Source organism: Megascapheus bottae, chromosome 17 (assembly GCF_031878675.1).
Source record: "Megascapheus bottae isolate mThoBot1 chromosome 17, mThoBot2.hap1, whole genome shotgun sequence".
NCBI classification, from domain to species: domain Eukaryota; kingdom Metazoa; phylum Chordata; class Mammalia; order Rodentia; family Geomyidae; genus Megascapheus; species Megascapheus bottae.
This window is the reverse complement of record NC_143525.1, coordinates 25791781-25819601: the sequence shown is the minus strand read 5'-3', so window position 1 is coordinate 25819601 and position 27821 is coordinate 25791781. Positions and strand designations below refer to the sequence as shown.

The 27821-nt window shown below is 49.5% G+C and overlaps 2 protein-coding genes, 1 long non-coding RNA gene and 2 other non-coding genes across 5 annotated transcripts; 2 read left to right on the top strand and 3 right to left on the bottom strand.

Annotated features, from left to right (window-relative positions):
- The first annotated feature begins 4030 nt into the window (after positions 1–4030).
- Positions 4031–20671, top strand: St6galnac2 (ST6 N-acetylgalactosaminide alpha-2,6-sialyltransferase 2). Its single transcript, XM_090351504.1, has 9 exons — positions 4031–4205; positions 9620–9816; positions 12529–12741; positions 13250–13418; positions 13804–13942; positions 15519–15622; positions 17421–17504; positions 19001–19100; positions 19873–20671. Exons 1-9 carry the CDS (start codon positions 4081–4083, stop codon positions 20038–20040), a joined length of 1299 nt encoding a protein of 432 aa, XP_090207630.1. The 5' UTR covers positions 4031–4080; the 3' UTR covers positions 20041–20671.
- LOC150051448 (testis-specific serine/proline-rich protein) lies at positions 16521–17433 on the top strand. Its single transcript, XM_090350374.1, has one exon. It carries the CDS (start codon positions 16536–16538, stop codon positions 17418–17420), a length of 885 nt encoding a protein of 294 aa, XP_090206500.1. The 5' UTR covers positions 16521–16535; the 3' UTR covers positions 17421–17433.
- Positions 20672–22165: 1494 nt separating the features above from the next.
- Positions 22166–26313, bottom strand: LOC150051444 (uncharacterized). The gene is made up of 4 exons (XR_016538327.1): positions 26276–26313; positions 25671–25789; positions 24876–24963; positions 22166–23258 (listed from the first exon to the last, which is right to left on the bottom strand). It is a non-coding gene; the product is annotated as an uncharacterized LOC150051444 (long non-coding RNA).
- LOC150051446 (small nucleolar RNA R38) lies at positions 23356–23438 on the bottom strand. Its single transcript, XR_016538480.1, has one exon. It is a non-coding gene; the product is annotated as a small nucleolar RNA R38 (small nucleolar RNA).
- LOC150051445 (small nucleolar RNA R38) lies at positions 25363–25443 on the bottom strand. The gene has a single exon (XR_016538478.1). It is a non-coding gene; the product is annotated as a small nucleolar RNA R38 (small nucleolar RNA).
- Positions 26314–27821: the final 1508 nt, after the last annotated feature.

The window sequence follows — 27821 nt, the reverse complement described above, 5'->3', positions numbered from 1 at the left end:
CAGGACTTCTGCCTCATTGGGCATTTCACTTACCCCCCAAAGGGAAGCTTTTGAGGTAGTCCTAGTAGGCAAAAAACTCAAAAACCAGGCTAACATCTAGCCCAATTTCTGCCCATCTCCCTATGCCCGGCCCCACCCCAGCCCTTGGGATTACTCAACACTTGCTCCCTGACTCAGACGTAGGTCATGAAGGTGGCTCTGTGACACGGCAGGCTGGGCTCTGGGAGCACTGTCCTAGTGATATTGACTAGACAGTGTGCCCAACCCCAGTGAACTCCCTCCTGACACAGGGTGGAGAAAGGGACAAGGAATTACACATATGCGTATACATACACATACATAGATCTAGATCTATACATGTGTGTGGGTTTGTGTATGCTGGTCCAGGATCTTGAACATCAGGGCCGGTTCTATGCCTTAGCCTTTTTGCTCTTACCACTTGAGACACACCTCTACTTCTGGCCTTTGGTGGATGCTTGGAGATAAGAATCTCATGAATAAAGGGACCTGAAGTTTGGCATAGAGGTAGAGTGTTTGCCTAGCATGCACCAAGTCCTGGGTTTGATTCCTCAGTACCACGTACACAGAAAAAGCAAGAAATGCTGGGCGCCGTGACTCAAACCTGTAATCCTAGCTACTCAGGAGGCTGAGATCTGAGGTTCACAGTTCAAAGCCAGCCTGGGCACTAAAGTCTGTGAGCCTCTTTATCTCCAATTAATCACTAGAAAACCAGAAATGGTGCTGAGGCTCCAGAGTTAAGGCCTTGAGCTGAAGAGCTCAGGGATAGAGCCCAGGCCCAGAATTCAAGTCCCACAACTGACATAAAAAAAAAAAAAAGCAAGAAGTAGTGTTGTGGCTCAAGTGGTAGAGCGCTAGCATTGAGAAAGCCCAAGGACAATGCCCAGGCCCTAAGTACAAGCCCCAGGACTGGTAAAAAAGAAAAAAATCTATGAGTAACAATCTGTTTCCTGCCCAGGCTGGCTTTGAATCATAATCCTCAGATCTCAACCTCCTGAGTAGCTAGGATCACAGGGATGAGCCACTAGTGCCCAGCTAAAAGAGAATACTTTGGGGGGATTTTTTGTTTGTTTTTGTTTTTTGTGGGTCAAGGGGCTTGAACTCTGGGCCTGGGTGTTTTCCCTGAGCTTTGCAGCTCAAGACCACAGCCCTACCCTTGAACCACAGCCCCACTTCCCATTTTTTAGTGATTAATTGGAGTTGAGTCTCAGTCTTTAGTGCCTGGGCTGGCTTTGAGCCTTGATCCTCAGATCTCAGCCTCCTGAATAGCTAAGATTATGTGAGCTACCACCAGGATATAGATCTGAGAGACTCTTATCTCCAATTAACCACCAGAAAACTGGAAGTGGCTCCTGTGGCTCAAGGGCTAGGGCAGTAGCCTTGAGCTGAGAAGAACTCAGGAACAACACCCAGGCCCCACAAATGACCAAAAAAAGAAAAGAAACAACTGAAAAGGCAGTTAAGCTCCCCTCCCACCAGGCCCACTTCTGTATGTTGTTACACTTTTATATTCCTCCAACACAAATTTTATCTATTTTATTCTACATTCCTACTAGTCTCAATAGACTTATGCCCTCTATCTTCCTCCCTACCACCTCTGAAGCCCATATTCCTCTAAAAAGAAAAGCCAGACAGCAAAGTTCATCCTCACTACTCAGGAGGCTAAGATCTAAGGATAGCAATTCTGAAGCCAGCGAGACTGCAAAAATCCATGAGACTCTTATCTCCAGTAAACTACTCAGAAAAATAAAGCCAGAAGTAGAGGTGTGTCTCAAGTGGGAAAGTACTAATCTTGAGTAAAAGAAGCTCAGGGACAGTGCCCATGCCCAAAGTTCAAGGGAGTGGGGGGGAAAAGGGTGGCTCCAAGCTAGTGGTGTTGTACCAACTACTAAGAAAGTGCAGGAAGGTAAATGGCTCAGGCAGGGGAGAAGGCTGAGACTCTCAGCTCTCCTGGGTTGGCATAGCTGAACACAGAGTGCCAAGTGGCGCCTAGGAGTCCAGTGGCAAATTTAGAGGCAGATGCCACAGTGCTGGGCCTGGGAACCATCTGCTCTGGTAGGAACAAATGCTCCCTGGCAGCTTCCATGGGTATAGTTCCAGGGCCCTGGCAGCTATAGAAACCAGCTGCAGTGAGGAAACAGATTTCTCTGCACAAAAAATTTGCAGGGAAAAAAAAAGTAATAAAGAAGAGTGCCAGCTTAACAGTTTTTGTTGACTTTATGCTTTGTTTTGCTTTCACTTGATAGGACAAGCCGTTTGGGCCATCTTTATTTGCTGTGATGTGTGTGCCCTTGGGGCAAGGGATAACTGCCAAAGATGTTACAAGTGGCAAGACACTAGACAAGCTGGTTCTCAGAGCCAGAAAGGAAGGAAGATAAAGAGGTGCACAGATAAACCCATAAATGTGTCTGGAAACCATTCTGGTGGCTGGTGAACTTTCTACACTTGTGAGCAGAAGCACTATCTGCCTTTTTGTTTAATTATCTTCTACAAAATGACTTTCAAAGAATAAGATAGCCTCTCCCTCTCCAGCAGAGGGCATCTATCTATCTATCCATAGATAGATAGTGTATATATAATAGAGAGAGAGAGGTTTTTGGCTGTCAGTGGTGGGACTTGAACTCTGGGCCTGGGTGGTATCCCTGAGATCTTCAGCTCAAGGCTAGCACTCTACCTTTTGAACCACAGCACCACTTCCAGTTTTCTGGTAGTTAATTGGAGATAACAGTCTCATTGATTCCTGCCTCGGCTGACTTTGAACTGAGATCCTCAGATCTCAGCCTCCTGAAGAGCTAGGATTACAGGTATGAACCACTAGTGCCCAGCCAGAGGGCCTTTTTTTTTTTTTTGGCCAATCCTAGGGCTTGAATTCAGGGCCTGGGTGCTATCCTTAGTCACTTTTTGCTCAAGGCTAGCACTGTCACTTGAGCCACAGCACCATTTCTGGCCTTTTCTGTGTATATGGTACTGAGGAAATGGAACCCAGGGCTTCACACATGTGAGCTGAGCATTCTAACACTAGGCTACACTCCTGGACCAGAGGGCTTTTTTTTTTTTTTTTTTTTGGTGGGTCATGGGGTTTGAACTGGGCCTGGACGCTGTCCCTGAGCTCTTCAGCTCAAGAATACCACTCTGTCCCTGGGCCCGGATGGTATCCCTAAGCTCACCTATAATCCTAGCTACTCTAGAGGCTGAGATCTGAGGATCAAAGCTTGATGCCATCTTGGCTAAAAATCTGTTGGGAGCCAGGAAGGGAAGGAGGAAGCGAGAGATGGAGGGGCATCTTGTGAGACTGCCGGATAGAGGAATATCTGAGGGAGCACTGCCATGGGGTGTGGAAGGCAGACCCAGGTCACCAACAGACAAGGAATCAACTCTCATAAGGGACGGACGCAGAAGAGGCCAGGCAGCCATGGGGACTGAATGTGCAGGTTTCAAGATGCAGAGTTGAAGCTGGGCACCAGAAGCTTATGCCTATCCTTCTAGCTCCTGAGTAGCTAGGAGGCAGCCCAGGCAAGAAAGTCTGTAAGACTCTTCTCTCCATTTAACTATTAAAAAGCAGTTATGGAGCTATCTCTCACTCGAGTGATAGAGCACCACCCCTGATCGCCAAAGCTCAGGGACAGCACCCTAGGCCCTGAGTTCAAGATCCAGGTCTGGCAAAAAAAAAAAAAAAAAAAAAAAAAAAAAAAAAGCATTTAAGTGCCCCATGCCCTGCATGTTGTCTGCCTCTGGTGCCAGCTGTGGGGAGAGGGGAGCTGGTGGTGCGGGGGGGGGGGGGGGGGGGGGGGGAGCTTGGGGGGGTCCATGCCGTCCAGTCCAGGTACCAGCAACAGCGCATGCCCCTCCACCGCCTGGGTCCCCCGTCCCCCAGTCCCTGTCCCCGAGGGCAGGTGAGGACCTCCAGTGGCCTGGCCTGCACGGTGGGGAGGCGCCTGGGCAGCACCTGTGGGCAGGGCCAACTCCGAGAGTCCCGCCCGGTCGGTCCACCCGACTCTCTCCCCTGGTGCCAGGACTGCAATCCGCGGGACAACGGTCAGGGACCCCACCAGCCGCAGCCCCATGGGGATCCCGCGGGTCCGGATCTTCTGGTTTCTGCTCCTGTTGGCGGCCGCCGGCTCCGGGATCCTGCTCGCCCGGTACTCCTGGGCGGTGGAGCAGTCCCCGCGGCCCGGCTCCCGAGTCAGGTAGGGGCTGTGGCGGGGAGAGCGGGCGGGGGCGCACGCGAGGGGCGCGCGCGGCGAGCGGGGCACCGGGCGAACCGGGCGGCGAGCGCGGGGAGGGCGCAGTATCCCTGGCGCCTTCGGCACAGACACTTCTGGGGTCTCCCGCAGCAGGGACCAGAGCTCCCACCTGACCCCGCTCCCCGGAGGTCTCCCCCACCACACACACACACACACACACACACACACACCTTGATCAATTCCCTGCGGCATAATTATAAACCATCTATGGTCGGAATCTGACCGGTAACCGAAACTGATTAACAAAAGTTCCTTTTGTGAAAAGAACTTAAGAATCCGCCAGGATTCTCCAGCAGGCCCTCGCCCTGCCTGAGCCCAGAGCTCAGCTAGACTTGTTTCTGGAGATCTAACAACAACAAACTGACATACATACATAGCATACATTAGCTATCCTGGGGAAGGCTCATTTTCTCACATGTATACACTGTGTTCTCATCTCCCACCTCCATATGTGCCTCTGTGAGGGGGTGAGAGGAGGAGCGCCAGCCCTGAGGCTTGAACTCAGGGCCTGAGCACTCTCCTGAGCTTTTTTGCTCTACCTCTCTACTACTTGAGTTACTGTTCCACTTCTTTTTTTTTTGTTGTTCCTTTTTTCTTTTTGCCAATTCTGGGGCTTGAACTCCAGGCTTGGGTGCTTGGGTGCTGAGCTTCTTTTTGCTAGCACTCTTCCACTTAAGACACTGAGCCATTTCTGGCTTTTTCTGAGTAGTTTATTGGAGATAAGAGTCTTGTGGACTTTCTTGTCCAGGCTGGCTTTGAACCATGATCCTCAGATCTCAGCCTCTTGAGTAGCTAGGATTATAGGCGTGAGCCACCATTTCCCAGCTTCCCACATGTCTTGAAACCTATGAATTCAGCCAAGAGCAGGCACTCTGCTTGAACAATCTTGGCTTGAACTCTGGGCCTGGGCACTATCCCAGAGCTCTTCAGCTCAAAGCTACCACCCTATCCCTTGAGCCACAGTGCCACTTCTGGTTTTCTAGTGGTTAATTGGAGATACAAGTCTCACAGTTTTTAGTGCCAGGGCTGGGTTTGAACTGTGATCCTCAGATCTCAGGCTCCTGAGTAGCGAGGATTACATGTGTGAATCACTACACCTGGATTGACAATCTGTTTCCAATTTTAGTATATGTGCTGCTGAAGCGAGTACTGGACAATCTATTTTTATGGCTTGATCTGGGTACAACTAGGGGAGGAAGTAGCTCCTGGGGGATGGGGTCAATTCTGGCTCTACCTGTGCCCCTGCCCATGCCCCTCCTTCTTTCTGTTCCCTCCTATGTGCCCAGGGCACCCTCTTTTCATTTGTGCACTCAGAGGAACCACCTAAAAGTCCAGCCTCGGCAGGGGACCATTGTAGTCACCAAAGAAGCCTCAAGATGTTTTCACTTTACTTCTGGCAAGAGATCCAACCTGCACACTGATTCTGAGTTTGGGAGGTGGGAAAATACCCACAGCCTCAAGTTTTATTTTATTTAATTAATTAATTTATTTATTTATTGTTGGTCATGGGGCTTGAACCTGGCCTTGGCAGTGTCCCTGAGCTCTTCAGCTCAAGTCTACCACCCTACCCTTGAGCCAAGCCCCACTTCTCATTTTCTAGAGGTTAATTGGAGATAAGAGTCTCATATTTTTTGGTGCCGGGGCTGGCTTTGAACCTTGATCCTCAGATCTCAGCCACCTGAGTAGCTAGGATTAGAGGTGTGAGTCACCTCGCCCTGCACAGCCTCAAGTTTTGAAAGTCTCTACACACAATGCTTTCTACCTAACACTTTGCAGGTATGCACTCCTCAGCTACCTGTGCTCCAGGCACAATGGGAAGAAAGCAACATTAGTAACTGAGAAAAGATAAAGTCAAAAAACTGGTTCAAGTTGCAAAATCATACAAAACAGGTTTGCAAATGGCTGAGTTGAGTCAGAAGGAAGAGTGTTCTAGTAATCAACATACTCCTTTAAAAATTGTTTTATTTTAAAACCAGTCCTAAGGCTTAAACTCAAGACGCTGTCTCTGAGCTTCTTCTGCTCAAGGTTAGCACTGTACCCTTGAGCCACAGTGCCACTTCTGGCTTTTTCTGTTGATGCATGCTAGGCAAGCACTCAACCTCTAAGTCACATTCCCAGACCCTAAAATAACATTAGTTTTGTGTGCTTCTATTATACTTCAATAAAGCTAGCTTTCTTCTTTTCTTCCTCCTATTCCCCCTCCTGCTCCTCCTCCTTCTTCCCCCCTCCACTCTCTTCTCTGTTGATCTCAAACTCCTATCTCTTCCAACTCCCTGTCTCTCCAATCAATATCCATTTCTTGTTGTTCCTTGGTGATGTTTGTGTTTCAGTTTCAACCCCAGGGCAGGGCGAGACTCAGCCTCCCGGAGCAGGTGAGTAGGTGGATATTTAGTCCAGACATGAAGGCCTTCTGGGTTCCTCAGAGACAGGAGGATTTCTAGAACTGTTCCGAGTGAGTGAGTGAGTGAGTGAGAGAGAGAGAGAGTGTGTGTGTGTGTGTGTGTGTGTGTGTGTGTGTTACTATCCTGGAGCTTAAACTCAGGGCCTAGGTGCTGTCCCTGCACTTTTTAGGATTTTTGTTTTTGTTTTTGTTCAAGACTAGCATTCTACCACTTGAGCCATAGCTCCACTTCTGACTTGAACTGGCTTTGAACCCCAATCCTCATATCTGAGTAGCAAGGATTACAGGCATGAGCCACCCATACCTGGTTTAGAACTGCTTTTTGCTTGTTTTAATAGAGATGGGGTAACACAGGGCTCTCAGTTACAATCTATTGCCAACATTATTTGCAAGAGGGTCCCAAGTTAGTAACAAATATGACCTCGGTTGAGGAAATTTAGTTTTATTAAAAAGCCACAAGGCTGGGTGCCAGTGGTTCAGCCCTAGCTTACTCAGGAGGCTGGGATCTGAGAACCATAATTCGAAGCCAGCTTGGGCAGGAAAGTCCATGAGACTTTTTTTTTTTTTTTTTTTTTGCTAGTCCTGGGCTTGGGCTCAGGGCTTTGCTACGTATGTGGTACCGAAGAATCGAACCTGGGTCTTCGTGCATGCTAGGCAAGCACTTTACCACTAGTCCAAACTCCCGGCCCCTCCATGAGACTCTTGTGTCCAATTAATCACACACACACACACACACACACACAGAGCCAGAAGGGAACTGTAGCTCAAAGTGGTAGAGGGTTAGACTTAAACAAAAAGCAGCCCAGGGACAGTACCCAGGCCCAGAGTTCAATCCACAGGAATGAGTGGAAAAAACAAAACAAAACAAAAAACTGGATGGAAATGAATCCTGGTTATCACCCATCTCCCCAAGCAGCCTTCCCATGGCCTAAAGTTTGTCCAGTTCAGCCTGGTGTGCACTGGACTCAGCTGGGTGGAGGTGAGGTGAGAATCCATGGAATCTCCTGGGGTGGCAGGGGACAGGGACTGGTATTTTTCAACTCCCAGCCTGCACAAGGCTCAGTGAGTGACAGGTGGCCCATTCTCTGCTCTTCCCCAGCTGCCCCCACAAGCCCTTTCAGGGGCTTTCACAGTCAGATCATGGCCTGAGTTTGTCTGAATCAACAAGAGGTCTCTCTTTGCCACTGCAAAGAGCTGGTCTCAGGTCCTTCCCACTGGTTTCCTTGTGGCTGCTGGTATGGTTCAGGGCCCGTATTTCCTTCTTATTGTCCCTCCACCGTACAGCGGAGGCCATATAGTATCTCAGATTCAGGAGTGATAATCCCTTGCAACTCTCTGAAAGGGACAGTAATAAAGAGGCTCTTTGCCTTCCTCATTCAGGAACAGTAGTGACACTTAAGGGGATTTTTCCATGGATAATTCCCCAGAGGCCCTGCTGAACATACTCAACAATCAGAGGAGCCCAGTACCACTGGCTGTCCCATTGTAGAGATGCAGACAGTGAGATTGTTCTGCCAGCAAGTGGCAAAGCCCACACCCTTCATCAGAAAAAAGCAACAGGAAGCAGCTCAAGGGCAGAGGCTCTCATTTTCACACCTAGTGTTGCCTCTGGAGTTTCCACATTCCCCTGCACCCCCACACCCTACTCCTGCAATAGTCACAAATCCAGGGGCCAGCAATTTTTTCTATATTTTCATATATCATAAACACTTACATTATTATCTATTATATATTATCTATATTATTTCATACATTATAACCATTTATCTGCTCCTATACATTTCACATCTTTACCACTAATTCAGGGATTTTTCTCACTGGCGACAGTATTTAATTTTTTTTTTTTTTTTTTTGCCAGTCCTGGGCTTGAGCTCAGGGCCTGAGCACTGTCCTTGGACTTTCTGAAGGCTAGAGCTCTACCACTTGAGCCTCAGCACAACTTCTGGCTTTTTCTATGTATGTGGTACCGAGGAATCGAACCCGGGTCTTCATGCATGCTAGGCAAGCACTTTAACCACTAGGCCAAACTCCCGGCCAGTATTTAATATTTTACATGCTTAAAGATTTGGACAAGGGCTGAGCATGTGGCCTAGTGGTAGTATGCTCTCCTAGCATGCACGAAACCCTGGATTCCCTGGAACCACATACACAGAAAAAGCCAGAAGTGGGGTTGGGGGGAAGGGAAATGGGGACCAAGACATGAGAAATGGTATCTATGTATATGAAGTAATGCATCCTCTATCTGGTGAATATAATGTAACCCCTCTATTAATTACAATAATAAATATATGGGGAAAAAAAAGGAGAGAAGAGAAAAAGCCAGAAGTGGCACTATAGCTTAAATGGCAGAGTAAGAGAGTAGAAACTGAAGGGTCAAAAAAACAGATGCCTCTGGGCACCAGTGCTGCTCACACCTGTAATCCTAGCTCTTCAGGAGGCTGAGATCAGAGGATCCCTTCAAAGCCAGCCTGGGCAGGAAAGTGTATGAGATTCTGATCTCTAACCACCAAAAAACTAGAAGTAGAGCTGTGGCTCAGGGGGCACAGCACTAGCCTTGTGCACAAAAGCTCAAGGATAGTGCCCTGGCCTAGAGTTCAAGCCCCAGGAGCAACAAGAAGTACTCTTACCTAGTGATAATAGTACTTGCCTAGCATGCACAGAGACACAGGTCTGATTCCTTGTACCACATACATAGAAAAAGCCAGAAGTGGTGTTGTGGCTCAAGTGGTAGAGTACTAGCCTCGAGAAAGCCCAAGGACAGTGCTCAGGCCTGAGTTTAAGTCTTGCGACTGGCAAAAAAAAAAAAAAAAAAAAAAGAAAGTTAAATACCACTTTGGGCTTCAACACAGTCAGCCCTAGAGCCAAGGGAGTCAGTCCCCATGAGCAGGGTTCTATTCCCCAGGGATGGTTGCTACCTAAGCCAAACTCTTGCTTTATTTCTGCCATTTTCCTCCAGGCCCATCATGTCACCTCAAGCGTTCTTGCAAGCCAAGGCATGGAAGTCTCAGCCCAGAAAGGTACAGTGTTTGGTCACCTTGTGGCAGTTTTGCACATCCTCAAGTTGGGGGGGGGGGAGGTGGAGAGAGGTGAGCACACTAGAATATTCTCTTGGGATTGCTGAGCCTGAGCTGTCTGGAGCTCCACCTGCACAGAGCTGCTGATAAACTTGGAATATCATAGACCCAGCCATCAGGATTTCCTGTTCCCTCAGAGCAAAGAAGGATGAATAACTAAGTTTTCCTGGAGTCTAGCCAATGGAAAAGTTCTTGTCAATTTGCACCTGAATTGGTTAGGTGGAGCCAGAAGCTGATGGGCTCACACCTGTCATGTCAGCTACACATTAGTCTGACATTAAGAGGATTTCGGTTCCAGACCATCCCAGGGGGAGGAAAAAAAAATCACAAACTGTCATCTCAACAGAAAAAGCCAGGTATGTTGATGGATACCTGTCATCCAGCTACAGTGGGAAGCATGAATGGGAGGGAGGGGCACAGTCCCAGAGCTGGTTGGGCAAAATTGGGACCCTTTCTCAAAAAAATAACCAGAGCAAGCGGGGCAGTGCTGGTGGCTCACACTGGTAATATTAACTACTCAGGAGGCTGAGCTCTGAGAATTGTGATTCAAAGTAAGCCCAGACAGGACATCTGTGAGAGTCTAATTAATCACAGAAAAAGCCGGGAGTGGAGCTGTGGCTAGTGATGCAACACTAGCTTTGAGCTAAAGCAGCTCAGGGACAGGGCCCGGGAATAAAGTTTAAGGCTGAGGACTGGCAAATAAATAACCAGAACAATAAAGCGTTGGAGGTGTGGCTTAAGTGGTAGAATACTTCCCCAGCAAGCCTGAAGCCCTATCTCAAATCATAGTATTGAAGAAAAATAGTGAATTTTCACTCTATTCCTGACATGGCTATTTAACTATAAATCACATTTAAACTGCTCGTTACAGACAGTCACCTCCAAATTGGGGCTAGATGCTGCATCATTGCTGGAAGGTTCTGTAATTTTCAGGACTCTGGCCCACAACCCTAAGTAATACCCACAAGTACTTTATGTGCGTTCTCTTAGAACTGAGGTAGCTCTCCTAGATGACTAACAGATAGATCTGCCTTGCTCAAGCCAGCCTCCCCCTCCCCTGTCATCCCAGCTCTGTGCACTTCTGTTGAGCTGGCCATGTCGGTGTCTTTGTGGATTAACACAGGCTTAGAGTTGTTTTCAGCTCCCAAGAGGCTGAACGGGGACATGTTATCTGAGTCTCTCGGAGACTCAAGGAGAAAAGACTTTAGTGTATACAAGAGCTCAGTGACAGCCAAAGGTGCAGATACAGAACAAGAACAGAAGTGAATGGACAGTTGACCAGTGGGCTGCATCTTCTGAATGCCGGGATCAGGTCACCTTTGTGTTTCTCAAAACCTTTTTGACCTCAAGCTACTTGATGTCAAGTATCTCCCTATCTGGATTTGTTTGTGTTGTGTTTGTTCATTTATTTAATGCCAGTACTAGGGTTTGAATTCAGGGTCTTGCACCTTGCTTTCCTACTTGGCCTTTTATGCTCAAGGCTGGCATTCTACTACTTGAATCGCAGCTCCACTTGAGATTTTTTTAATCTATCTATCTATCTATCTATCTATCTATCTATCTATCTATCTATCTACCTACCTACCTACCTACCTACCTACCTTGTTGATTACTTAGAGGTAATTTTATGGACTTTTCTGTCTGCACTTACTTTGACTTTGGTCCTCACATCTCAGCCTCCTGAGTAGCTAGGATTATAGGTGTGCTAGTCCAGGTTTGTTTTCTTCCTTTTTGAGTGGGCTAATCCTCTACTGATCCTGGGGCTTGTCTCAGGGCTTAGGTGATGTCCCTGAGCTTCTCTTGCTCTTAAAACAGCAGTCATCTGTTCTCCCACTGTTCTCAAGCACTGGCAGGATCATACTCCCCCTTGGGGTTCTGAGGAAGCCTTGCCTTGTCTTGCCTAGTCCCACTTTCTGGGGGCTCCAGACATTCCTTATATGTAGTGGTACCACACCAGTCTCTACCTCCATCACGGCAGGACCTCCTAACCCCATATGGCCTCAACTACATCTGCAAAGACCTAGTTTCTAAGTTACTTTGGTAGTCAGTTTTTCTACTGCGAAGGAACAAGCTAAGGGGCCAGGAGTGGTAGCATACTTGCCTAACATGCATGAAGACCCGGGTTCAATTTCTTAGTGCCACATATGTAGAAGAAGAAAAAAAAGCCGCAAGTGGTACTGTAGCTCAAGTAGCAGAGTGCTAGCCTTGAGAAAGCCCAAGGACAGCGATCAGGCCCCGAGTTCAAGCCCTGGGACTGGCGAAAAGAAAAAAGCTAAAAGCAGAAAAGTTGTCTTTCCAGCTCATGGTTTCTGAGGTTTCAGGCAGGACATAGTCATGTGATTCCATTGTTTCAGAGACCTAAGCTGAGGGAAAACATCATGGACATTTTAGCAGATAGCCAGTGGCAAGGGAGAGAGAAGGAAAGAGAAAGGAAATGAGAGGGGGCTGGGAAGAAAGAATAAGTCTCATCTCTAAAAATTTCTACAACCTTCCAATAATGCCATCAAATCATAAACTCATCTATAGATTACCTCACTGATAAAGACAGCTCTCCTGAGCTAATCCATACCCAGTCTGCTCAAGTTCAGATGATGGAGTAGTAAAAAGCCATCGGTGCTTGGATGGCTTCTAGGAAAGGACTGGCCTGGCTAAATCCAGGAAGCTCTCAGATGTCCACCTGGCTGGTGGGCCACAAAGTACCTGAGCCAGCAGATCCAGGGGTGGCCCCTGGCTGGAAGGGGAAGGGAGGCTCTTCCCTCCCAATTCTCCTGTGGGGTCTGTGGGCTCCCAGGAAAGCCTCTCAGTACCTTCCTCCCCCCCTGCCCACAGAACCAGCCCTGCCAGCACCCACTTTCCCTGGCCATACGACATCACCAGCGCTTCCGGGGGCTGTTTAACCTCTCCATTCCAGTACTGCTGTGGGAGGGCCTCTTCACCCCAGAGCTCTGGGACCACCTGAGCAAGCACAGAGGCCCCTATGGTTGGCAGGGGCTATCCCACCAAGGTAACTCCTCACAACTGCCTCTCCCCTGCCTTCTGACTCAGTACACCCCTTCTTCTTGCTGTTGGTCCCATGGTGGACAGGCATAACTATCTTCACTATACCAGTTATGTGAAGATTCCTCTCCCTCCCCCCCCCCCCCAGCTTGTACCTTTTACTTCACATCCCTCCTTCCTCCAAGTACTCAGGGCTCAGGGAAGGGACCTGGTACCCTATGGGCCTCCCTGGAATGGCAGTGTCCAGAGTGCAACAGTGGCTGAGGATACAGGCCATCCAGAGTACCGTATGAGAGCTGCCATGGAAACCGTCACACTTCACCTCCTGCCTCTGATTCTTTTCTCCAGCAATGCAATCTTGAGAGAACTAGTTATTCCAGTTCTCCAAGCCCAGCCATCCCCCACCCACAGGCTCTTCTCAGGAACCGCTATGCTTCCTGGGAACTAAGGGGAAGCTGGGAAAGACAGCCTACAGCAGGAAGGACCTGATAGCTCCTTCTTGTCCTCATTCACAGCCATTGCCTCTACCCTGAGCCTTCTGAACAGCTCAGAGAGTGCCAGGCTGTTAGCCACCCCCAAGAGGCTGCCTGTGGGCTGCATTTGGTGTGCAGTGGTGGGGAACGGAGGCATTCTGAATGGATCCAGGCAGGGCCCAAACATTGACGCCCACGACTATGTATTCAGGTATGTATGAGGTCGGGGGTCTTGGAGGAGTGGGATGCAGGAGCTGCTGGAGAGCCCCATTTAGCTGGTCCTAATGGTCTGCCCTGAAGGCCAGGCCAGGGTGGTACTGATTGGAAGTGACCCAGCTGTGATGGGCCCAAGGTGCACAGAGACTTAGCCAGCTCTAAGGACAGAGCACATAGGCCCAAGCAAAGGGGACTCAGGAGGAATGGGCTATCAGGGTTTCCCTTGGGGGCTAGAGGAGTAGGGGTTGGGCTGGCTGAGGGCTCACATGCTGCTGTGGGCAGAGCAAGTGGTACAGAAGCTACTGCAACTCTGCCTTGCCTGTGGAGGTGGACAGCAGGGCATAGCTGTAAAGATACCCATAAGCCTCTGTTCTGGCCAGGCTCAATGGAGCAGTAATTAAAGGTTTCGAGCACGATGTGGGCACCAAGACTTCTTTCTATGGCTTCACCGTGAACACAATGAAGAACTCTCTCATCTCCTACCAGCACCTGGGCTTCACCTCTGTGCCTCAAGGGCAGGTGAGGCCTGCCATAGTGTGCCATTGTGGTGGGCAGTGGGGGCCATGTACTTGGGGCCCCCTTAGTGAGGTAGGCTACAGGGCTTCCAGATCCTTGGCAGCTGATGAAGAAGTCATGCAGGATCTTGGTTGCCAAGGATGGAGCCACTGAGACTAGAGGCAGATCTGGTTAGGGATTCCTTGTTCTTTAAGGCAGTGCAGGTCTGCTCCGGGCTGGGAGAGGGGACTTGCCACTATCTACTGAATGCTGATCAAGGCCTGGCCATCTGATGGGAGGCTGTGTGAATCCCACTCTGCTTGGCAGATTAAAAGTCCAGTGTTCTTGACTTGGAACGTCAGCATAGGCCAGGGTTCAAATCCAGATCGCTCACCCCAGAGCTCACCTTCTCCAGGGAAGATAAGCACTGGTGGCTCACACCTATAATCCTAACCAAACAAGAGGCTGAGATCATGAAGATCGTGATTTGAAGCTAGCCTGGGCAGGAAAGTCCATGAGACCCTTATTCCAATTAACAACAACAAAAAGGCTACAGGTGGCTAAGTGGTAAAGTGCTAGCTTGAGCAAAAAGGCTCAGGGACAGTGCCCAGGCCCTGAGTTCAAGTCCAAGGACCAGCATACACATACACACTTCCAAGCCAAAGATACTCTCGTATGACTTCAATGGGTCAGAAGTTTGAGAGTGGCTTCACAAAGATGGTTCTGGCTCAGGGTCTCTGAGGTGGTTGGAGACTATCATCTGAAAGCTGGAGTAGTGGCTAGTGTCATGATAGAGTCCACAGACCTTGACTACCAGGGACCTCTTGTAGACTACTCTCAAGTAGTCCCTCTTGAGGGATCCAAGAGACAGCAAGGCAGCTGCCTTTTATGACCTAGTCTACAAGGCCATACACCATTACTTCCTACCTTGTGTGTATATGTGGTCAGTTACTAGGGCTTGAATTCATGGCCTGGCCTGGGCCCTTTTCCTTAGTTTTTTCTTTTTCTTTTTTTCCCCCCAGTCTTGGGGCTTGAAATCAGGGCTTGGGCACTGTCACTGAGCTTCTTTTGCTCAAAGCTAGCACTCATCATTTGAGCCACAGTGCTACTCCTGGCTTTTTCTCTTCTGTGGCACTAAGGAATTGAATCCAGGGCTTCATGAATGTTAGGCAAGCACTCTACTACTAAGCCACATTCTCAGCCCTTCCTTGGCTTTTTCAATCAAGGTTGGAACCTACCACTTGAATCGCAGCCCCAGGGATGGCTTTGAATCACAATCTTCAGATCTCAGGCTCCTGAGCAGCTAGGACTATACGCACCAGCCACTGGTGCCTGGCTCCACTTTCTATAAGAAAAGTTCTATATATTAGTCACCACAACCAGTTCAAATCCAAAAAGGTGGCAGTTAGACATCACCTCTTCTAGAGAGGGAGATACCAAAGGGTTTGTGAACATATATAAAACCACCACAGTTGCTCAAAGTGAAAATGGCATGAAAGGGAACTCCCCAGTCAGACTGGAGGGAGGAAGGAAGCAAAACTCAGGGAGGGCTAATCCCTCAAAGCAAGGCCTGATGTGGCCTTGTCTGATACCTCAACAGGATCTACAGTATATCTTCATCCCCGCGGGCATCCGTGAATACCTCATGCTCAGATCAGCCATTCTGGGTGTGCCTGTGGCTGAGGGCCCTGATAAAGGAGACAGGTGAGTAACCAAAAGGTGGTACTGTATGGCCTTGGCACAGCAAAGGGTGAGTTGCCTAGAGGTGATTCCCACAGTCTACAGTGGGGGAAGGGAGGGAAGTATTGTGGAGATTGAGAACTTTTCCAAATCAATGATGCTGAATTATTCATTATTCTTTAAGCAGTGTCTACTGTCCTACCTTGGGAAGACCCAGTGTCTCTTCTGGCCCCCTACTGGGGCACTTTTTCTGAATGGAGAGAATAGGCCTCGTGCATTAGCTTTAGGCTGCTGTCCCCAAGGACAACCCAGCTGCCAGCTTCTCAAAGCCAGTCATCCACAGCAGAGGCCTGGTGAACATTGTTCTGAAAGCTAAGGGTTGGGTCAGTATCTGTATCACTCATGGCTGGATGTGGGGGGCAAGCACGCTCCCCAGGACCTGCACAGGAGACAGGAGCACTGGTTTCACAGGCCGTTTCCTGAGGGATTGGAACAAAGGGCACTCCGTCTTCTCTCTCCCACCTTCCTGCGCAATAGCCTGGGTCCAGTGTTTTTGATACTTATTCTGAACCTGTCCCTGCCTGTCCCAATGCCTTGTTCCTGGGTCAGGTGCTTGGGAATCTATGCCCACTGTGGTTGAGACAAGTCTCCACTCAGGGCTCTCAGGGCATCCCCTTACCACTGCCTCCAGACTCCCCCGCCCCCCCCAAGGAAAAAAAAAAAAGCAGTTTGGGAGGCGGTCCTTATGGATGAAGTCACAAAACCCAACCCCAGTCCTGTGTCACCAGCCAGCCAATGCCCCACCCCCACCCTGGCATTACTCAACAATTGCTCCTGGTCATGAGAACTTAGGATGGGCTCTGTGACACGCATGGGACTGGGCTTTTGGGGGGACTGCCTCAGACACGCCGAGTGGCCATAAGCCTCCTCAACACCAATGAGCTCCCCCTCCCACACCCCCAATCCGTCCCCCACCCAATCCCCCTCCCAGTCCCGATCCAACCACACTGTCAACCCTACTGGAGGCCCAGCCCCTGCCCCTTCTCCTTCCCCTTCCCCCACCAGAGGCTCTTCCTCCCGCACAACCTCCCACCCTCCCACCCCCAATGCCTCCCACCCTGCCACCCCAAATGCCTCTCAGCCCTCTTCCAGGGCTTCCTCCTTGTCTCCTAGCCCTCATGTCCAACACGTGCCTCGAGGGGTTTCTTCCCAAGGTCCCACTCCCCCAGCCTCTAAATCCCCCTCCCAGTCTGGCATAAAACCCCTCTCCCGGAACCCTTCCCTGACCCCTGGGAACACAGGGACCAGGTCCCCTTCCCACAGCCCTGGCACCTCGGCCTCCTACATCGGGCCTGTCCGCACCATCCCATCCTACATCACTCCCTACATCCCCCGCTTCATGAAGGAGCCCCCTTTCTTCCAGCCCCCCACATCTCCGCTCCCTCAAACACGGTGCTTCCCCTGCCCCTTCCCCTGCAAGCCCCAGGAGCCTCCCCCACCACCCCCTCCTCCAGACTCTCTCTACTTTCCCCTGCTCCCTCCACCACCCCACCTTCCCCAGGTAAACTGTTCCTACCCCACTCCTCCAGCCCTGTTTACCCCCCCTTCCTCCCTCACCTACTCCCCCCCCATGGACGTCCTGGTGGGTGGAAAGCCACACGTGGTGCCCACCGTGCTGCCGGCCACCTTCTACACTCCCTTCTCCCGCTACTACTCCCAGCCTCGGCCCTACCAGCGGCGGCGCCTCAGCCCCTTCCCCCTGCCCTCCCAAATGCACTACGACAGCCCTGGGCGCTCTGTCCACTTCTATCGTGGATCCTAGGCCGCACACCTATTTTGGACCAGAAGCCTCTGCCAGAAAATTCAAGCTCCTGCATCCAGCCTTCATCAGCTACTTGACACAGAGGTATGGGCGCATGGGGACAGGAGAGGGAAGCAGGGACGGCCCGCATCCTGGCACTGACCTAGTCCACCTCCAAGCCCCACTCGTAGTCACCTGTGTCAGCTCCTAGACACTGGGCACCAGTGGCTCACCCCTGTAATCTAGCTAATCAGGAGGCTGAGATTTGAGGATCACAGCTCAAAGCCAGCCTGGGCAGGAGACTTATCTCCAATTAAGCGCCCAAAAGCCAGAAGCAGAACTGACTCAAGTGGTAGAGTGGCAGCCTTGAGCAAAAAAGTTTAGGTAGAAGTTGTGCTGTGGCTCAAGCGGAAGAGTGGTAGCCTTGAGCACAAAGAGGTTCAAGGACTATGCCCAGGCCCTGAGATGAAGCCCCAGAACTGGGAGGAAAATTAGCCAAGTACCAGTGGCTCATGCCTGTAATCCTAGCTATTCAAGAGGCTGAGATCTGAGGATTACACTTCAAAGCCAGCCAGAGTTGGAAAGTCCGTGAGACAGTGCCCAAGCCTTGGGTTCAAGCCCTAGTACTGGTGTTTGCATGTGCGCGCGCGCATGCGCGCGCACGCACGCGCACGCACACACACACATACACACACACACACACACAAGTCCCTTGAGCCCTATACCTTGTTTCTTCATCTACTATGTGATTTGCTGCTTGATGAGGTAATGGTCTGGAAAAGTCAGTATAAACCATAAAGATTTATTTCCTAGGAACTTTCCCAAAGGCAGAAGCAGGGTGTGAGGGAGCCAAAAGGTGAGCAGTTGGGAGTGGGTATTTGAAGTGGAGTGTCATCACCTTTAAGCCCAAACCCAGCCAACACAAGGCCACAGCTGCCATCCTTCCCTCTTGACCTAGAGGTGGGATGGGGTGGCATGTGGTCTTGTCTAGAGACTGAACAGAGGCCAGGAATCCTAGCCAACACCTTACTGCAAAGAACTATCCAGCCCCATATACCAATAGTGCCATGGGTGAGAAACATGACTGTAGATATACACGCACATACTCCAGGACAAGTTGATGGTGGACCTCTAGAATGGTTATATCCCAATTCAGCAGAGGAAGAAGCTTGGGGAACTTAGGTCTGAGAACAGGAATGGGCACACACCATACCAGAGCCCAGACCCAGGACCTGAGCTCCCTGTTCAAGATTCCTGGTTGGGATAGGGAGAAACTTAGTCCCAGGCTATACAGGTCACTGTGACCGTACATTAGGGCTACCCAACAGCAAAGGGTACTGAAGGATGGGAGGAAGCAGGAAGCTCACCTCCTTTCTCATCCCTCCCCACACACTGGCACTTACTTCAACCAGATAGCCTCTCTCAGTTCACCTGGCATTCTCTCAGAATAAGGGAAATGGTTGTGCTCAAAAGGCCAGAACTTTGAGTGATTTTCAAATGTATTCCAATGGGTAGCTATAAACTAATCTCATAACTACCAAGATAATATTTGACATCTGGTATCTTCCTTGGGTTTCAATGTCTTTTTTTCCTTCTTCCAGGTTTTTGAAATCAAAGCTGATTAACACAAAATTTGGAAACATATATATGCCTAGTACTGGAGCCCTTGTGCTACTGACCGCTTTACATATCTGTGACCAGGTAGGAGGTGTTCTCTTTCAGGAACCAAAAGGAGCAGGACAAGTATAGGGGCCAAAGAACTCCCCAGCAGCAGGGTGCCAGTGCACATGCATGGCCATCCAGAGGCCTCTACTCTTCCAGAGCAGAATCTCAGTAAGGTCATCCCTCTATAGCTGAGGCTTACAAAAACTTTGCAATGGGATATTGGAATATATGATGTATTTCTCTACTTTGTAGATGTAGAAAGAAAGAAGCCAAGTTCCTGTAAAAGCCAGCAAGAGGATGGGAAGGTGGCTTAGTGTTAGTGTGTGCCTACCATCCATAAAGACCAACATTTGATTCCTTATACCACATAAAAAGAAGTGGTGCCGTGGGCCAAATGATAGCCTTGAGTAGATGCTCAGGGACAGTGCTAAGCCCCGAGTTCAAGCCCTAAGACTGGCCAAAAAAAAAAAAAAAAGCCAGCATGAGTTAGACCAAATGCCACTCAGGCTGTGCAGCTTTTCCGGATTCTAATTTAAGAATTAGAGCTGGAATCAGGCAATAATGGGACTGTTGGGCTCCATCCTTGAAGTCATACTTCAATTCTAAACTCAAGATGCTTTTCATTTCTGCCCCCTTTGTTGGTATCTGTTGAGTGAGGGCAGAGGTTTTCTGAGGTCATAGAGCCAGCTGGAAGGACCATGTAGGAGCAATGCCAAGTGTGCACTTGTGATTACAGGCACTGGTAAGTGCCTTTCTGAATTCAGCTTACTCCTGTCTGCCTACTAACCACTGCCTTGTCTTGGTCCAGGTCAGTGCCTACGGATTCATCACAACCAACTACCAGAATTATTCTGACCACTACTTCGAGCGAGAAAAGAAGCCACTGATATTTTATGGGAACCACGATCTGCCCTTGGAGGCTGCTCTGTGGCGGGACCTGCACCAGGCTGGCATCCTTTGGCTGTACCAACGCTGATCCCCAAACACCAGGTGCTTGGCTTCTCACACAGCTGTAGCTCTGGTCCCCACAAGTGGCTAAAAGCCATTTCTACTCTTCCACCTTTGAAAGGGGCTTTGTTCCCCTTGACCACCACCTCCTTCACAACAGAAGACAGACTTACAAGTGCCATCAAGGCCTGTTCAAGGCTGGGGCACCACCTACCTTGCCTTAGGCTCCTGGGAGAAAATTCTTCTCTGGGTCTTAGACAGACGTCCCTACTTTGTTCAAGGGAAAAGCGAGCGAATTGCTCTGCTGGATTTGTTCTGACACAGAAGTTACCACTCCCAAGTTGTGACAGTGACTCTGACAAGGGGCAGACAAACCCCGAGATGAGCAGCTCAAAGCCAATTGTTGGTACTGAATTTCAGAAAGCCAGTGACACCAGGCAGGGTTCTATTGGTAATCAAGATCAAGTAGCAAGGGCAAATTGCTTGCCCGCCACCCAGCAAACCCTCCCACTGGCCCATCAAGCCCCCCACAAATACGGAAGAAATTCAACTGCTGAGGACACCTCTGAAGAACGGAAGAACCATTGGAGAAACATGCTTCTGCCCATGGGAGAACGAGAGGCAGAATTTGATTTGAGAGTAGAGAACTGCATAAATGATCAATGACCACTGTCTTCTTTCGCGTTGGGGAAAAGTAGAGGAAAGCATAGAAAACACAAGGTATTGAGCGTGGAGCTTATGGTGAAATTCCAATAAGAACTTAGTATGAAGGGTAGTGAGGGCATGATAGCCCAGGAAGACAGCTATATATAAAGCAGTGCCCAGCACCCTGCCCCCACTTCCCACAAACCAAGAATGGGAGGTACCAGTGCTTAAGATCAGCTGCCTGCCTTTTAGAAGTCCTATCAGAGATGGACCCCTGTCTCACCACTGATAGGGTACTACTTTGTGAGCCCTCCCTCTCATTGGGGCTCCAGTAGATGTGAATGTCTATAGCCGATAAGCAGTTTCATAATTTTATGGCCTCCTCTTCTGGGTCTGATTCCGGAGCTGGTTTGGGAGGATGAGGAGGGACTCAGTCACCAGACATAGCAGCACTTCAGAAACACAGACACAGTTGATCAACAGGACACTTGGGCTTTAATTACTAAAGGAGCTATTTGGAGAAAACAGCATCCTGCTGCCTTGGAGAGCAAAAATTAGAGGAAAGCAAGGGTCAGGGTAAAGCCTCCAGCTTGTAGGCTAATCAGTTCCCTTTGCTACACTACTTAAGAATGCCCATTAAATGTGAAATACACAAAAGGACTCCAACCTTCAAGCCTCTTCTAGTCGTTTCCATTGTGAGTGCTATCACTGTGTGGAAGGCCACCCACCTTGCCCCTGGGACTTAGTATTTTGATACTGTGTTTTCTGAATCACAGAACAATGTCTCAATCTCAAATCCACAATGCTGAAAAATTTTAAAAGAAACTTTATTTGTACTTCCAAGTGTAAACCCAAGACATGAATTTCCCAGGAAATGCACTGAGGGGGTTCTAGGTCACCATGTCCCCCCACCCCTACCCTCCCACAATAGACAACAGGCACTGGCTGACTGCTCTACCCCTGTACAGGCTACACCATGCAAATGAAACCAGACACTCAAACTGTACTTCGTTACCTCCAATTCAACAACTGCCTAAGTTTTCTTGAATCATCAGTTAATACTTTGGCTACTTAGATGAAACATTAGACGAAACGAGGAGTGTATAATACTACTTGATGTTACTCCAACTTTTTGTCAGTCCTGGGACCTCATCTAAGGGCCTGGGCAATGTCCTTGGACTTTCTCAAGGATAGTGCTCAACCACTTGAGCCACAACACCACCTCCGCTTCCGGCTTTCTCTGTGTGTGTGTGCATATGCACGCACATGTGTAGAAGGGAGACAGAGGACTCAAACCCAGTGTTTTGTGCATGCTAGGAAAGCACTCTACCTACCACTAGGTCTTGCTCCTTTCTCCAACTCAAATGACTTCTGGAAAGCTTTTTTTTTTTTTTTTAAACAGCAGCGAAGGGTTTACCCCATGTGGCATCGCAGGGAGATAGTCCTAGAAAGGCAAAGGAGAAATTTAAAATAGCCAACAAACAAAATGGCTCAAAACTATTCAGGAAGTTTCAGTGCAGGCTTGGTGAGCTTCCAAGATGACATTATTAAGCAGATGGTACCTAATGGATGAGTTTCTGGCAAGTGGCCAGAAAAGCTCTCCCACCACACAACAGAAATAGGTATGCCCCTTTTAACCCACCTCACTTGGCTTGACTTGCAAGCCCTAAGCTGCTGCCGAGTTTTCTGATTCATACCTCGCCCCAGATGCAACTTCCTTGGTAACCAAACAAAAAATGTATCCTTAAATATACAATCTGGATACATCTCTGGTTTCCACAGAAAAGGCCAATCTGTGTTCTCTTCAAGGCTGGCATTTAAATACAAAGACCCCACTTCACCCTCCCAATGAAACACTGCTTGTTTCTCAAGTGCCAGCCTGTTGCCCATGAAGCAGCAGGCATGTCATCGAAACAGGAACCAGGCCACACTGGAGGGGTCCTGGTGCTAGCAACAAAGCACCTGGAAACCAGACGGCTCTGCCAGAGACACATGCTGCCCTTCCGCAAGCGTCAGGGTGCCGCCACTGGGCAAGGTCAGGCATAGAACATTCTCACTACCTCAAGCTACATTCCTGTCATTTTCAAAGAGTACATTCATTTTCAGAAATGTGACAATACAAGCACACAAGTCCTGCGGGACTGACCCATTGCTGTTAATTCAGCCTGTGGCCTGAGGCCATCCACCAGAACATTAATGCAGCAACCAGACCTTTGGTGATCAACTTTTAGAGGGATAACACAATAGACAGGGTCTTTGCATGGCACCCACTGGAGACCACTTTAAAGCCTGTGTTTCTTCTGGAGCACAGAGTCACATCCCTCAAGCCTCAGAACAGATTATTTTCCCTCAGCTGAGATTTTCAGACAGGGATAACTGAGCATCACAGGCTGATGGGGCTTCTCAGAGATGCAAAAGATGGAATTATAAGAGGTAATAATTCACTTGCCTCAGGCAAAGCAGTTCAGCTCAGTCTTACAGCCTTGGCCACAGGGCAGCCAGTTCAAAGTCTCTCCTTACATGCATGGGGTACTCCACTGTGGGTCCAGGTGGCTGCCACAGCTCTCTTCTCAGTCCCAAGCAGGCTGAATGAAACTGCACCTGGTGAGGAGGAAGAAGTGACCAAAAAAAACTTCATCGTGAATAGCTAGCTCTCTTTAAAATTAGGCCTAGACTTTGCAGGAGGTGAACCTGGGAGCCAAGTTTCAGATATCCATATTCCACAGAGAAGGCTTTTCTTTGCCTTCAGACAGGGATAACTTTACATCATCACAGACTTGACTCCTATTAACCTCCCAGGCACAGAACTCTTTTCTTATCTGACAATCTTGTTCATTTATTATGTGGGCTTTCCCTTCATGGCAAAAACAGTGCCACTTAAAGACTCCAGCAGCATGGGCAGAAGCAACTTTGTGCTGCAGTCAGGGCTAGTCCTGACTGAAGAAACAAAAAACCAGTGTCCCACTATAGCTGTCTATAGGTATGGATTTAAGTCTCTGTGCATTAAGAGGTGTAGGTCAGGGTCCGGGAGTTTGGCCTAGTGGTAGAGTGCCTGCCTAGCAAGCACTAAGACCTGGGTTCGATTCCTCAGTACCCACATACATAGAAAAAGCCAGAAGTGGTGCAGTGGCTCAGGGTAGAACACTAGCCTTGAGGAAAGCCCAAGGACAATGTTCGGGCCCTGAGCTTAAGCCCAGGACTGGCAAAAAAAAAAAAAAAAGAGATGCAGGTCACTGGTCATTGCAGCTGGACTACTGAAGGCCAGACCAGTCAGCACCTGCTACCAACACAGGACAATGTTATACAAGGTTATTTTAGCCATCTGTCTGCACAGAACCACTGTGCGGACCAAGCAAATTGGTTTTTTGTTGTTGGTTTTTTTGGGGGATAAGGGATTAAAGATTTGCCCCCAGAGGTACTTAAAATAGCCAGTCAGCATTATAATCTTTCTGTTATAGTAATACTTGAGCTAAATGATAAAATCATCAAATTATTACTGTGTGCTTGTTCTCAGGCTGGCTACAGCCAGCAGCTGATGCCCTTATCCGACAGCAGGCTGAGACTAGAGCCTGGGTCTCAGGTGAGTATAATAGTTCCCATAGGTTTCCCAACCTCAACTCTATGACAATAAACGTTTGTTTTTTCTCTGAAAGAATTTTTCAGATAGACAAATCCTTTTACTTCTAATTCTTTCACTTCTAACCAGCAAAAAAAAAAAAAAAAGTCTATAAGAATGCTTGGCAGGCACCAAGAAGGAATTCCACACTACTGGGGATCTGCTCTCTTCATAATACAATGTTGTTCCAGCTCCCTGCAACTCTCCAACCCGGAATCTGAAGTTAAACCGTGAAAGCCCACCCACCCCAGGTGAGTGCACCTGAGCTCCTCCATTGGCAGGCTACAAACAGGTTCCAGAAACTAGACCATTTCAGGATATTACCACCAACTCTCAAGGCACTTCCTGAAACTCATAGCAACTCTTATCAACCTTTCACCATGGCATCCCTCTTCAACTTCCACTAAAGTTGATCTGGTCTGTTGAGATTGGTGTCTGCCTGCTTTCAGTTTCCTTGCCTTTTGTCCTCTTCCCCAACACACACTACTTTCCTAGCCCGAGTAATCCTGCACATCCCTAAATCTAACAGACTAATAGCTAATGGAGACCATTAACTATGCAAGTCTATGCAAAAATTAAGAGGTAAATTTAAAACATCTTACCACACACAGAAATTTCACCAGAGTCTCAAGCTGAACATCTTAAGTTTATGTTCCTGTGACTTTCTAAGTGCAGGCCAACACCTTCCACCTGAATAAAAAAAAAAAATTCATTCAAAAAATCTTAAGGTCCTTCGGTGTCAAAATACATGTTAAAAAGCAAAGCCCCTTGGAAGTGAGGCTGTGGCTCAAGGGGTAGGGCGGTAGCTAAGAGCTAAAGAGGTCAGGGACAAAGCCCAAGCCCAGAGTGCAAGCCTCACGACCGACAGAAAAAGAAAAAGAAAAAGGGGCTAGTGGTAGAGTGCTTGCCTAGCATGCACGAAGACCTGGGTTCAATTTCTCCGTACCACATACATAGCAAAAAGCCAGAAGTGGTGCTGTGGCTCAAGTGGTAGAGCCCTAGCCTTGAGAAAATCCAGGGACAGTGCTCAGGCCCTGAGCCCAAGTCCAGGACTGGCCAAAAAAAAAAAAAAAAGAAAGAAAGAAAAAGCTGAGCCTCAGAAACTCGGACCTCCTCATACAAAACAGGCATATCCCAGACAGGGATAACTTAAAATCATCCTCAGCTCAACCAGTCTCAGCTCCTAAATTACACCCAAGTGAAACTCTTCTTCCAAGTACCCTTTTTTCAATTTCTGTACAGTGTCATTATTTTCGTTTTAAACAGTGACATCTAGTGGTCCTAAATTACACTGGCTGACACCTTTCCCAATATTTGCAACTCCCACTTCACATTCTGGTTTTCTTATCCTAATGGTACCCAAAGGTGTCAACATGCTTTCATCCGGTTGAACTTACTTTAGCTGCTTTCTCACTTCTGGTGACCACACCCGTTTCCTAGCCTAAGGGGTCCGTCCATTCCTCACTCTGAAGATGGAATCTGAAGCTCATCGTCTCAAGAGATGCCAAAAGAAGACCTTCGAGGAAGTGGAGGGAAAAGAACTGGGGTTGAAGCTACAGACTTGCAGTCTATACAACCCCAACGACTGGCTGGGTGGTCCTCACGCTGCGGAGGCGGAATCACGAGCTGACGAGAGGGCCAGGAAGGCCGACAAGGGCAGGCCCGACTTCCGTCGCCCTCCCACGCCACCCCCACGGGCGTCCACGCCGGGCACGTGGTGGGGTAGGGCGCTCGGGCTGCAAGCACCTGTCCCCGGTGGGGCCCTACGACGCCCCAAGTCGGACCCGAGTCCCGGACTCGTGTCGCGCCTCCTCCTGGAAGGCATTTCCTCACCCACTATCTCAAACGCGCCAGCTACTCCGGGGACGGAGTTTGGCGTCGCCACTTCACCTCTGAGGAAGGCGTGGGGGGGGGGCAGCGGGAGTGCTAGCGCCGTGTCAAAGAAAACCCCATTTCCAGGCCTCCACAGCCTTACCACCCCCAAGAGCCTAAGACTGCCAACCTGGTGCCGCACAGACAGGAGCCGCCATGACTCGCAGCACGCGGCGGATCTCGAAAAGGACGCAAGATCGCGCCTGCGCGATGTCATTCCGGGCAGTCTCGGTGGAGTTCTCGCGATGTTTAGGAGCAAGGGATGGCGGGTAACGTAGTCCGAAGCAACCGGCGCTGAGAGGCGGTCGCCACTCCTTTCCCGTTACTGGGGGAGCCCGGATACGATAGTGGCAGCCACCCGGGGCTGCAGTGCAACCGGAGTGGGGAGCTCGGTGTGTGGGGGAGCAGCGGCAGTAACGGAGGTTGGAGGTCTAGTCAACCGGACAGACTGTCCCTGGCCGGGACTGGGAAGGCTCAGAAAGTTTGGGAGCGTGGCGGGAGGGGGAGGAGGAGGAAGTTGGGAGCCCTGAGGCTGGACCGAACCCCACTTCTGATTCCCCTGTGGGGATTTCATTCGGGGCGGCGCGTCTTGCTAGTGACAAAGGGAGAACTAGGAGATTGCCTCAGTGTCTGCCGGCTCAGCTGCAATCTTCAGAGTGGGGCAAGGCCGGGGGCGGGCGGCAGGGGGCGCCCGAGAGCGGCGGGCCGGGGCGGCCTGAGCCCCGCGATCCCGCATGGCTTCGCTCCCGACCGCACCAGGCCCAGGAACCGTGGGGATGCCACCGGCACGCAGTGCGCAGGCGCCCAGGCTGAGGCCATCGGAACCCCAGGCTTGAAGACGTGAAAGTCTTGGTAGTATCGTAACCCCGGAAGGATTCTGAACTTTGCTTCATAAGAACAGCAAGGGTCTAGGCGGTATCCCCAGCCGCACATGGCTGACCTTTGGCATCTGTGGTCACCCAAGAAGCTGTTCTGTAGGCACTGTTCAGTGGCAGCCCGGAAGCTATCTTACATCTTGTCTACCATGCAATTCTGGCCAAGTTTGCGCACGTTTCCCTGCTTTTAGAAACAACAGCCTCTCTTCTAGCTTCGTGACCTTGTGAAGATGTGCCACTGTTACTGAGCCGGCCATCTGGTGTGTGAGGCTCCCTTCAAAGCAAGAACCAGAAGCCTGAGAAGGGAGATTGGAAGAAGAAAGAGCCGGAGTCCTTGCTGGATGCCTCTAAATGACAGAAGCAGCCAGTCCTGGAAGCCCTCTTGTTTCAGGGCTCTTGTTTTGATTCAGAGACACATTTTGATATTTGAATATTTCCGGATATGGAGGGGCAATTATTTCTGAAGATGGTGGAATACCTAGCCCTCCCCCTGACACCAGTTTGACAGTGGAAGGGCCATGCAGAGTTTCAGGATGAGGAAAAACCTGGAGCAAATGGTTAAACAGACATTCTGCTTTATGATTTACTTAGGATATGAACCCTTGTCACTTTTGTTTCATTAAAGGATATATATATATGGGGCCGGGAGTTTGGCCTAGTGGTTAAAGTGCTTGCCTAGCATGCTCGAAGACCCGGGTTCGATTCCTTGGTACCACATACTTAGAAAAAGCCAGAAGTGGTGCTGAGGCTCAAGTGGTAGAGCTCTAGCCTTGAGAAAAGTTCAAGGACAGTGCTCAGGCC

Excerpts from the sequence above, each read along its gene's own strand:
- St6galnac2 (XM_090351504.1), top strand. The coding sequence starts at position 4,081 with ATGGGGATCCCGCGGGTCCGGATCTTCTGGTTTCTGCTCCTGTTGGCG. Across the intron at positions 9,817-12,528 it reads TGGAGCTCCACCTGCACAGA|GAAAGCCTCTCAGTACCTTC; the intron begins GCTGCTGATAAA and ends GTGGGCTCCCAG. Across the intron at positions 17,505-19,000 it reads ATCAGCTACTTGACACAGAG|GTTTTTGAAATCAAAGCTGA; the intron begins GTATGGGCGCAT and ends TCCTTCTTCCAG.
- LOC150051448 (XM_090350374.1), top strand. The coding sequence starts at position 16,536 with ATGAGCTCCCCCTCCCACACCCCCAATCCGTCCCCCACCCAATCCCCC.